Here is a 12683-nt window from a genome sequence, read left to right on the forward strand (position 1 = left end):
ACATCTTATTTGCTTTTCATCTGCTCGTGTGAATAGAACTGAGGCAATACTGGTTTAGGAAAGTAACATAAATTAACCATGTCAAACTTATCCAAACTATGACAAAATCACTGTACTAAACGTTCCTCGATTTGACGACCTTACTACCCGTGATATGAGTATATACCAATATGGTTATGACCATACGCGTATGATCCAACTACTCATATGGTCCGGAACAGATATTTCACATTCGTTCATGATTTTTGTTTAGTGATGTGATCCTTCTAGACTTGCCTATTATACATTATGTTTTGTATTGTACTGTATCATAATTATATGATTTATCGCTCCGTGAGATTTATCGTTGGCTATTATTCAGAAATTATATAAATATAATTTATATCATAAATCAATTCGTACACATATAAACGAAACAGTACAAGTCTTTCCCTTAACTAGCCACGAAAAAAATAATCTATCTAGCATACGAACCTTCCCATATTGATGGTTATCCTTACAAACCAGATCATAAAGTTCATCCTTAACCTTATCATCAATCTTCGGCAGAATTCCCACCAGACTAATGAAATCGTTATCATCCTCTGTTGACAGCTTTTCGAAATTATCCACTGCTTCCCGAACGATGGTACTAACCTTTTCGTTTGAACCTTTATATATTATTAAACAATCTATAATAAAGATAAGTGCGATAAAATTAGAATTAATGATTGAATAGCTTTTCTTGTTTGAACTTAAATGCGTCTGGTTTTTTTAAAGGGAGGTCGGGGGTGGGGATATATTTTCAGTATTAACATAATGTTTTATGTGAATCGATTTGATGGCGATCATCTTTGTTCATATTATGCTTTTATCTATGATATTTTCAATGCACTTCAACGTCGCAATTTTTTTTCTTTTTGACATTTCTTTTTATTCGAGCGTCACTGAGTTTTTGTACACGAAACGCGCGTCTGGCTTAAATATAAAATTTCAAACCTGCTATCCATGACTGGTTTATTCATAATTTGTAAATTAATATTGGTTTTTTAATTTAAAGTTGTGTTTCTTTTTTTAGCTAGTGACGAATGTATGCATAAATATGGCAAATCATAATTGTATACTTTATTAAAACAAATGACCAATTCTTATTGTGAAAAAAACCCACTACATTTTATAATAAATCAACATAATTATGTATAACACAATTAAGTGTAACCGTTATGTTATTTAAGTACCATGATAAATCGATGTGTAAGAAGGAAGAAAAAAAACCTGAGGGAATCGTATGCCCTCAAAATGTCTTATGGGACAAATTATTTAAAATTACTTATTAGACAATCATTGTGGTTTATAAATAGTAAAAGTAGCATATATACGACAGAAGGTTTCTTTTTTTTACCTATCACTCTTTAATGATTCACAATATTGGTGGTCGTAATGCAAAATGAAGTTTGTCGCCTGGATAAGGACATGATTGACTATAATTTAGGATAAGAAAATAACCTACTTTCACTGGGAATGACCGAGCCCTTTAAACGATAAACTCTACTTTCCCATTTTTGATTAATAATGCGCTTTTATACCTGTACCATGTTTTGGGAATCCGAGTTCTAATGGGTCGAAGTGTGTGGCGAGAACAGAAAATGTTAATCATAGCACGATTTCGCCACTTTGGAACAGATACTGGCAGATGTGATGTTCTAAGCAGCGTCCGAGAAATGCTCGAACTCGCTGAACAATTGACGCAGAATCTGGTTCAGTTATGAGTACCGTATAATGATTCAGAAATGTGATGAAAGAACCCTTGTCTTCCTGTGCATTATAAGACGTTTTGCCTTCTCATGTAACCAACCAAGAAGTGTACCGTTTTGAAGGCTATGTCATGATAAAAGTGGCTTTCTCTAATGACCGTACCACGGTATAGTTACATGTTCTTGATATTTAACGAACGGATATAGAGATGAAATTCCCCATTCTCACCTTATATAAAAAAGAAGATGTGGTATGATTGCTTATGATACAACTATCCACAAGAGACCGAACGACACAAAAATTAACAACTATAGGTTACCGTACGGCCGTCAACAATGAGCAAAACCCATACCGCAAAGTCAGCTATAAAAGGTCCCAAAATGACAAATGTAAAAGAATTTAAACAAGAAAACTAACGATTTAATTTAAGTACAAAACATAATCAAATATGTAACTCATCAACAAACGGCAACCACTGAATTACGGGCTTCTGACATTGGACAGGCAAAATCATACAGAATGTGGCGGAGGACGTAACAGGGTATATATATATCCCAACAATTAAAAGACAATAAGTACTGATTTTAGAGTACTCGCATGTTATTGACCGACAGACGAACTTATTCCAGTAGTACAATGCTTCGGCTCCAAAAGCGCGTTTTACATTTGAAAATGCCTGTACCAAGTCAGGAAAATGACAGTTCTTGTCCATTCGTTTTATTTGTTTTGTCATTTGATATTACCATGTGATTAGGGACTTTCCGATAGAATTTTCCTCGGAGTTCATTTTTTGGGGATTTTACTTCTTACTCTATATGTATAGCTAATGACACCCAAACTGACTCTTATCACCAATCTTAAAGGAATTGTCTGTCCTCTTCTAGCAGCTCAATTAAACACGTTTTGAGTGAACATCGTAATTAGACACTAATAAATTTCTATTCAAGTTCATGCCTTATAATTCCTAAAAAAAAACATAATGCGTTTCTATTTTTGCAGAGTTTATTTTCACAGATGATATCGGATATGTTTCTCACGTCGTAACTACAATCCCCTTCCATTTTCATAATTGGGACCTACCAGATTAGTCTATTTACCGGGTTTGTAAACACGACGTATGTCAGTCTTTAGTTTTCTATGTTGTTTCTTGTGCAATATTATTTGTCTGTTTGTCTTTATTTTTTTGCTATGGCGTTGTCAGTTTGTTTTCGATTTTGACTGTTCCTCTGGTATCTTTCGCTTCTCTTTTTATTATTTTTTTTGAATGGAACACTATCGTGCTGTTAAACACGAGTTTTTATGGTGGAAGCTGATTCTTCCATGATTTGTTATTTATGCAGACAAACTTTAAAACCTCTGTTTAAATAATTTGCAAAAAAGACGTGCTCTTTATATTTGATGTCATCAAACATCTGCGCCTTTTTAAGTAACGTCATACCAGGATATTCAGAGAAAAATAAGATATTTGATGTCATGTTTGAACTTTGACCAATGAAAACAGAGATAAAATGTTGATTACAAGTATCAATCAATCGGTCAAGAGAGGAATAACTTATATAACATTAAGAATACATTGTTTATCATTGGTTCCAGAAATGTGTGATGAACCAAACCACTTTTTTACCAGTATGGACGACTTTTAAGTAAATGAAGTTGTAGTTCAATTAAAAATACATTAACATTCAAGCTGTACCTTTTGCACCCTTTGCAGTCTCGATAAGACCTGCTTTGAAAACAGATGTAAACCACGGTTTAGGAACAAAGCTACTAGAATCACCGATAACAGATAAAACAAGTTTAGGGGTTTCTGGTACTCGTCCAAGGTAGTATCGGTTTCTCAGCTCCGATGTTTTGTTTTCCCGTAACGTTTGTAATTCTTCCCAAAGGCCATTCTCCATACTACCATTGGAAGCCATAAGTCACTGTATACTTATTACCTGTTAAAGTAACAATACATATGTTTTATCTAGGATGTCCGAATTTGGAGATTGCACTCTGTATATTTCAACAAAAACAGGCGCCAATCTGTATTTTTCTTGTAAAATTCATATACTGGCCTGATAAAAGGGTACTTTTAATAACTCAGAATGGATTTTTAGATATAAGAAAGTAAAGGTTTTAAATTATTTCTATGATTGTTGTAACCGTCTTATGCTGGTTCCAATTTCGTCCCTTTTCCTGACTCCTTTTTACTTGCATCAACATTTTATTCATTTGGTACCTCAGGATGGGAAGTATTACAAAAACGGAGAGTCCTTTAATTCTACAGTAAATAAAGGCAACAGTAGTATACCTCTGTTCAAAACTCGTAAATATCTCGACAAAAACAAAATTTGGGTAACAAACTAAAACTGAGGGAAACGAATATTAAATATAAGAGGAGAACAACGACACACCATTAAAATGTAACACACACAGATACACAATTTACCATTGTACAATAACACAATGACGGGATGTATAAGTACGTTTGAGTAACTTACTGTACTTCTCTATCCCAAATTCATGTATTTGGTTTTGATGTTATATTTGTTATTCTCATCGGATTTTGTCTAATGCTTACATTCTTGTCTTTTATTTTTTTTTTCTAATATGCTTGGTCAGTATGCCATTTTGTGCTTCTCTGCTAAATGTCTGTGAAGTTTTCTTTAGTGATTTTGATTATAGCACCATGTTGACTGCTGTATAACGAAATGTTTACCTATTAAGTCTGTTTGTTTAATTGACGCATCGTTGTCCATATAATGGAATTTGATGCTACTGTCATACAGTTGAGAGGTTTAGCTAGCAATAAAATCGGGTTCAATCCACCATTTTCGATATGAGAAAATGCCTGTACAAAGTCAGGAATATGACATTTGTTATTCCTTTTTTTGATGTGTTTGAGCTTTTGGTTTTGTCATTTGATTATGGACTTTCCGTTTTGAATTTTCATCGGAGTTCAGTAATTTTGAGATTTTACTTAATATGTATGTTGGTGATAACATTAAAAGTGGCAAAACGTCTAATATTCCTTAATATTATTGTACTGGCCTTATAATAGAGGATTTGCTGACATGAATGCGACGAAAGTTTTAAAACGCAAAATTTGTTGTGGCATCAGTTTAAGGTGTCATAATTTTCGCTTTGTTAAAATATTAAGTTCTTTTTTGTCTCAGTAGGGCTAGTTTTAAACACACACTGAGAGCTCTCTAAGTCTACTTAAGATTACTCATACTTCATTTACGTTTTTTGATTAAGTTGATATTTTATTGAATGTTTTTCTATGTGGAGATGTTATACTATTGTTTCAGAAAAAGGGAGAAGGTTTGGTACCATTGAAACGTTTAATCGCGCTGCAATGTTTGCGACTGTGATAAGTCAGGAATCTGATGCACAGCAGATGTCGTGTGTTTATGTAATTTGTACGTGTTTTTCATTTCTAGCTTTTTTTATATACATTATACCGATGGTTTTCCCGTTTGAATGGTTTTACACTAGTAATTTTGGGGCCCTTTATAGCTTGTTGTTCGGTGTGACCAAAGGCTGCGTGTTGAAGGCTGTACCTTGACCTTTAATGGTTTATGTTTTTAAATTGTTATTTGGATGGATAGTTGTCTCATTGGCACTCCGACCACATCTTCCTATATCTAATTAGGTTGAAAACAAAAACACGAAAACAGAACGAAAACAATATTCCCCCTGTATTTAACAACTCTATGTAATTAATCCTGCATTTATTGCAGTAAAACATTTCTGGTTCAAAAACATACATTTTGGGTATTTCAAAGCACCATATTGTTTTAATTTGGAGTTGGATTTTTTCTATCGAATATTCTTATATGCAATGAAAAATGTTATGTATAATTGTTTCTATAAAACGGGACAGGATAACACTTCACTCATGCCAAGTTAGTTTTATTTGAAGCAAAGATATATTTTGCACAATTTTTTTAAAAGTGCAAATTTAACACAGACTTAAAGGGGAAAATCAATGGTTTTATTACATAAATTTTGATCCACGTGCCTATTAAATTGTTTTGGGTTCTGGGACAATTTGTATTGTTGTTGAAGCCTTTTAGCTAAACTAAAGGTAACAGTAGTATACAGCTGTTCAATAGTCAACAATCTTTTAAGCGAAAAAAAAAACCCATCTAGGTAACAAACTGAAATCGATGGAAACACATTAACAGTTAGTGTAAGAGAAATCAACGAAACAACACAATAACAAAGAACTTTTACGAAAGCAAACGCCAACATACGTTAAAACAGACATTATATCTATAATTATATAACTTTTTTATTCTGAATAATTCAAGAAAGAATCTAGTCAATTTAAAAAACTACGCATTGATGCAAACGTGAAATAAGAAACCATCCAGAAAAATTTAGAAAAATATTGAAAATAGCATGTTCATCCTTTTAAAAGGACAAATTATTCAGTCATTGATTTAAATAAACCCAACGTTAGATCAGATAAACTGTCTATATATCAATGTTTTAAATGTTATACCATCTACACTTTAATCACTGTAACAATGAATACATATAATATGTGTTGTAAATAGTATAGTATTTTGTAACATAATTACAACGTTAAAACACAGTTAAGCTAAGAGTATAAATGTGATCCATTTTCAGTAATCAAATAGTGTAAGATATTTTCATTATCAACATCAATATTTTAAGACGCAATATATGGCCTTGAAGAACATATACAAACATGTATCGTAATTTTTATGAATGAATTACTGTGCAAATTTTATTTAAAAAACAAAATGTAAATCAAAATTGAAAATAGAAACTTGCAAATTGAATTTCATTTATTTGCTTATATCACATCATATCATTATTGGATTTAAGTAGTACTTCTTGATTACCATTTATGAGGTTCGCAATCATTAGGTACAGTCAAAACTCATGTTTTACTGTCGGTAAGCTTTTTCATTGATGACTGTACATGCTGCAATGATATTTACAAATATTCTCCACACTTTATAATCATATTTATACACACTAAGGTTTGGCCTTAACCTCTCTGGTAAACGCGTCAAACATCAGTTCTATATTCAACGCATTGTATTATTCCTCATTTACACAATTTCTATAAAGGAGGAATATGATGGTGAACAATGTTTATCTAATTTCTGTGTTATTTTCACATTTCCTGAACGGTGTGAGAAAAATGTTTCTCCGAACTAGTGAAAAATCTGTTCTCGGCAAATGATTGGTTGAAATTTAATTGTAACGTTAAATTTTCTTGTTTTCTTCTGTATTTTTAAATTGTGACGTCATGAAAAAAGGCGCACATGCCCGACGACGTCACGTCCAAAGTACACAACTTTCCTCAAATCTTTGAAAAGGAAGAATAAAAACCATAAGAGAAACAGATTCCACCACTGTAACTCGTGTATTACGATATTTCTCCACTCTCGACAGTTAAATTTTAATTATTTAAAAAGCTCGGCAAGCCTCGCGCTTTAAATAATAAAATTTAACTGTCTCGAGTGGAAAAATATCGTAATACACGTGTTGCAGTGTTGGAATCTATATTTCTGACATAAACATTGTCATTGCAGAAGTTTATCCATAGGCTTTTGTCGAACTTACCACATCTTCCTATTTTTTTTATTGCGGGATAATAGTTCAAACAGAAAAAGAGAACATAATTCTAATTTACATTCTCCTCAGTATCTTAAACATACAGAAATAAAATGTAACTATTTGTAATTAATTGTACAGAATGAAGCAATAATAACAGATATCGTGAAAATGCCGGGTATAAAAAAAAACTTACCTGAAGAATCACATAATTGACCAAATTGAAATTATCACCGTTCCCGCTATGGTTAGCAATAACCTGTAATATAGTTTGCATAAATACTTTCGTTTTCTATTCAACTATGCTTCATACATATTATATAAAGATTGCTCTTTGAGTGTTTTGTTTTGAAATAAGTTTGTAATGTTCAAAGGTCGTTCGCCTACTACCTCCATATTTTGCAACTATATCGGCTTGATATTTTAACATTATTATTTACAATATGTTTTACAGTTTTGAGCTGCAGACTTCTAATGAAATTAATAGTGCCATGTTCAACAGCATTTTTCACCTTAACAATGGAAAAGACTTTGACAAATAATGCTACCTATATTTTCAAAGACCTAAATGTTGCTAACCACCAGCCCTAAATTCAGAAATTATGCATTGACAATCCTCTTTGAAACTTAACATATACACCTACGACATTTGAATGAGAGAAAAATCCAGAAAAAAACATAATTCAACAATCAACAATCAAAACAGGCCTTCAAAGTAGTCCAGCAATGGCCTCAGTAACTCATTGTTTTTTAATTTCAACAAAATTTAAAAAAAAAATATGCGTCACTGAGGGCAGGGCTGGACTAGCCTTTAAAGCAACTGTAAATCTATCTACTCTTAAAGAAGAGTGAATAAAGTCTGAATACTACTTAGGTGTCGGTCTGCCTAAGAATCAGGCAGTGGTGAAAACATGACCAAAAAAACCCAACCTATTTGACATTGATTTCAGTTCATAATATGTAGTTATGCACAAAAATAACATTCATTTCCATTTTCTGTTCTGGTAATAGAAGATACCAGGTGCGTAGCTAGAAAGAAACGATGTGCAAGCAACTACCGCATCTGCTTTTATGCAGGAAAATGGTTTTTTTTTCGGTTTTCGGTCATAGGACAGTTGAAAGAGGATCTACATGTAGATAGGACTTATAAACAATTTATGAATGTGAAACTATTCACAAAGCTTCTGAATAGAGTAAATCATGGTTAATTGAACATTTTTCTGATACAGAATTTACTCAAAATTGTCCAAAATCTGCTCTTCGGGTCTAGGCAGAAACGAGCTTCTCTATTTATTTGTCAATATTCACACTGAAATCCCGATGAATATGCAGTAATGCTAGCGATGATAACCTGTCATTGTTCATTGTTGATCGTACATTTGATTTCAACAGACGTAGTACACTGATAGATCTCCACGGTAGCACTAGCGAGATGTTATAAACCAGTGTACGTGCTCGCCATCGAGCGACCTCCCAATTGAATTCGTCAAAATTACATACCAGGTCAGTTTCGTATGTCTCAGACAATGTTGAGATTTGTTCGTTTGTTATATTTCCTACAACACGAGGAAGCAGATACGGCACAAAGAAGCGATTTTCTGATAATACCCGACGCGACTCCACTGTCCAGTTCCATTAGTATATGGTCTATAAACACAAAATATAATGAGACTTTCTAATACTGTTTTGGCGTGTTTGCAGGATGAGTGGCTCTGGTAGTCCGTCGTACACATCGCCGTGGCATAATTTCAACGATATCGAAGGGTTCTGATAAATCTAATGCCGATTGGTACATCTCATTCCAAACAGATAAACCGTACTCTGTAAAATGTGCTCCGAAACTACGTGTATTAGACTGAGTATAACAAATTCAAATCTTGTGAAAGATACAAGTTTAATACTGTCCGATTTTGTCATGCATGATCTCCAATAAAACTTCTATTTTGAAACCAAATGCCGTTATTTAATGACATTTCATCTATTAAAAAAGTGACAACATATGTGTTTCCTTTAAAATTTAATTTATAAATTTTCAATTTTGCAATAATGTTTTTTGCATGCCAAACCGATGTGCACGCAACTGCGTGTTAGCGTAAAGGGAGCTACGCGCCTGGATACAATTTGGTTGAAATGCATTAGAAATTAACGAATAAGGGGAGATAACTCTGTAATATGCTATCATTCTAACCAATTTTCTATTCAAGTTATTTGATATTACCAGACACACACAAACGAAAGACCAATTATTTTTAACTCAGGATGATGGTTAGTATTAAATAACATGATTAGCTCGGTGGGTTTTTCTAATCATGTTTTAGTTTTTACCTAAATTGCCTTATTCTTACAAAGACTGGCACTTACTTATCAATTAGCTATATAGTACATACAAGTGTTGTATCATTCCACATTCACCTGTAGAAAACAGTTTGCCTTTGTGTATTAATAAAGGCAACAGTAGCATAACGCTGTTCGAAACATGATTTGGAATGATTGCCAATGAGACAACGCTTCACTAGACAACAGATGACATTGAAAATAACAACTAAAGGTCACCATTTTCAACAATGTACAAATTCCATACCACATTTACATGTATAGATATGTACAGCTATGTATCAATTAAACAAGTATTCCCCATCCTTATTTTTAAGACGGATATATTGATAAAGTCCTACTACGTTTTATTACGAAATGGGCAAAGTATGTTCAAATATATTCTTCTGAATGACAATAATAACTTGTAAAACACAGTTTTGATTGAACAACTTCACAAAACCACTAGCTTTTTTGACAACATGTTTCTTACGTGTCAGATAACTCGTTTCCATTATTTAAACGAGTTAGACTTATGTAGGATTTTTCTTAGTAAGGAGTCATCGTAATTTTTGAAACTTACTTTTCGCTATTAGAATGTTGTCATCTCCTTGGATTATTTATAGTGTGGTGAATATGTGAAAAAAATCTTTCGCTATTGAACTCAAAATAAGGGATTCAACAGGTATCAAAATGTTGTCTCCTATTATGTTTAACATATAAAATTTGACAATGCGAGTATGTTGAAAACAAAATTTACTGCAGAGTTTTGTTGGATCTACGTGTCCAGTTTATAGTTTTCTATGCAGCGTTTTTCATTTGCACAGATGATTTGTAACAGCATCTGATTCAGTGATTTGAAATAAAAGGGAAACACGTTTTATTCGACACGGAAGAGATTCAGAATAACGCTTCAACTTACTCTGTTTTACATTTTGCTATCAGATACAATTATGCATGCCGTCATTTCCTTTTATTAATCATGTGAACCGTTGTTAGCTGAATTGCCATTTGTTTTATTTCTTAGAGCTTTGGGTTTTGCCATTTGACAAATGTCTTTCCGTTTTGAAATTTCTTTTGAGATTTACTTTTTTCTTGCCTACTAGGATGTGAAACATGTTAACATATAAAAGAATACTAAAATAATACAAAAACATCGGTATTGATACATTAAGATACTCACTTGTAATATTTCCGATCAATATTTACTATCTGCAAGGCAAACGCTCTCTAGTGATCGAGGATTTTAAACGACGCAAAAAATTATCAGATAAAATAATCTACGCAGAAGTCTGAACAAAAAAGAATTATAAAGATCTGATAGGCATTTAAATGAAGGATATATTTTCAGAAAACTCGCAGTATTATTTACATGTCATTGAACTATCGGAGCGTAAAATATATTCAAACTATTAAACAAATACATTCAGTTAAAAATTGATTTTAGAAAGAGTTAACTTGATGACATTTTAATTTTTCTTAAAACACATTTTCCTGTTAAACATCAATTCATCCTGATTATGTTATTTTGTTTTATGTCCGTAAAGAAGATATATTGTGTATCAATCTCACCTGCTCAAAAGAGCTTCGCGCATTTGAAAATACATGTATGCAAGGTTTCAATTTGACCATTTAGCATATTAAACAAAGTACACAGATGAATTCATGACACAATGGTATTTTGGTGATGGTGATGTGTTTGAAGTTCTTATTTTACTGAACGTTCTTGCTACTTACAATTATCTCTATCTATAATGAACTTGGCCCATTGGAAACAGAGGAAAATATTTTGTAAAAATTTACAACAAAATTTACAAATTTGTGATAATTGTTAAAAATTGACTATAAAGGGCAATAACTCCTTCAGAGGGTCAAATTGATCATCTTGATCATTTTTACTTATTTGGAGATCTTACTTTACTGAACATTATTGCTGTTCACAGTTTACCTCTATCTATCATAATATTCAAGATAATAACCAAAAATGGCAAAATTTCCTTAAAATTACCAATTTAGGGGCAGCAACACAACAACGGGTTCTCCGATTCATCTGAAAATTTCAGAGCAGATAGATCTTGACCTAATAAACAATTTTAGCCCCATGTCAGATTTGCTCTAAATGCGTTGGTTTCAGAGATAAAAGCCAAAATCTACATTTTACCCCTATGTTCTTTTTAGCCATTGCGACCACCTTGGTTGGTTGGCTGGATCACCGGACACATTTTTTTAATTAGATACCCCAATGATGATTTCAACCAAGTTTGGTTTAATTTGGCCCAGTAGTTTCAGAGGAGAAGATTTTTGTAAAAGTTAACGACGACGGACGAAGACGAACGTCGGACGCCAAGTGATGAGAAAAGCCAGGTGAGAAATAGAAAATTGTTCTCTATTATATTGTTGGTTTAAATAATACTTAAAACAAGGTTTATGTATTAAACATATCTATCATTAAGAAAGCATAAAATAATCTGGTAAGATTGATGTAAGCATCTCAGCATCTCATTTAAACTAAACCTATATCCGAAATCTACCAATCTTTCAGGGATAGTATGGGGAAAACGGTACTATTTATTCTACCATAGGCGACATTTTCTAAATTTACCAGTTTTTATAATAAAAACCTGGTTAAACAAGTATGTGTGGTGTTAGTACTTTATTACTCTATTTTAAAAATTGAAGCCAAATAGTATCATGACCAGTTTCCAACGGAGCTTGTTTGTGTTATCCATGCCGACCGTCATTTTACACCAAATTTATGAAATTTTGGAAGCCTTTTTCGAATTATTCTCTAGAAAATATTTCAATAGGTTTTAAAATTTATATTGTAAATTTACACACTGCAGTTATGCATAGATAAATAATAAAAAAAAATATATGGTACCCTTACATCTAATCACAGCCCTTCTAAGTTGACTTCCTTCACCTGTCTTGGTTAACATTTAAGGCCAACCTGGGAAAATGTCATAGTACCGTTTTTCCTATAATTATAACAGTCATATTTTTAGAACCAGATTTCCTACCGTTTAAAGCCACAATACGCAGTTCTTGTATTTGGT

General features: G+C 32.6%; 1 protein-coding gene across 1 annotated transcript in view; it reads right to left on the reverse strand.

Moving 5' to 3' along the window:
• LOC139518953 (uncharacterized) overlaps positions 1–10913 on the reverse strand; it is a 116795-nt gene extending 105882 nt beyond the window's left edge. Inside the window, exons 1-4 of the mRNA XM_071310649.1 lie at positions 10811–10913; positions 7511–7573; positions 3428–3671; positions 475–671 (exon numbers count right to left, since the gene is read on the reverse strand). Of these exons, the coding sequence (XP_071166750.1) occupies positions 475–671; positions 3428–3650 (420 nt within the window). The 5' untranslated portion in view covers positions 3651–3671; positions 7511–7573; positions 10811–10913. The remainder of the gene's footprint in view (positions 1–474; positions 672–3427; positions 3672–7510; positions 7574–10810) is intronic.
• Between the last annotated feature and the right edge of the window lie 1770 nt (positions 10914–12683).

The sequence above is a fragment of the Mytilus edulis genome, chromosome 4, assembly GCF_963676685.1.
Source record: "Mytilus edulis chromosome 4, xbMytEdul2.2, whole genome shotgun sequence".
NCBI classification, from domain to species: Eukaryota; Metazoa; Mollusca; class Bivalvia; order Mytilida; family Mytilidae; genus Mytilus; species Mytilus edulis.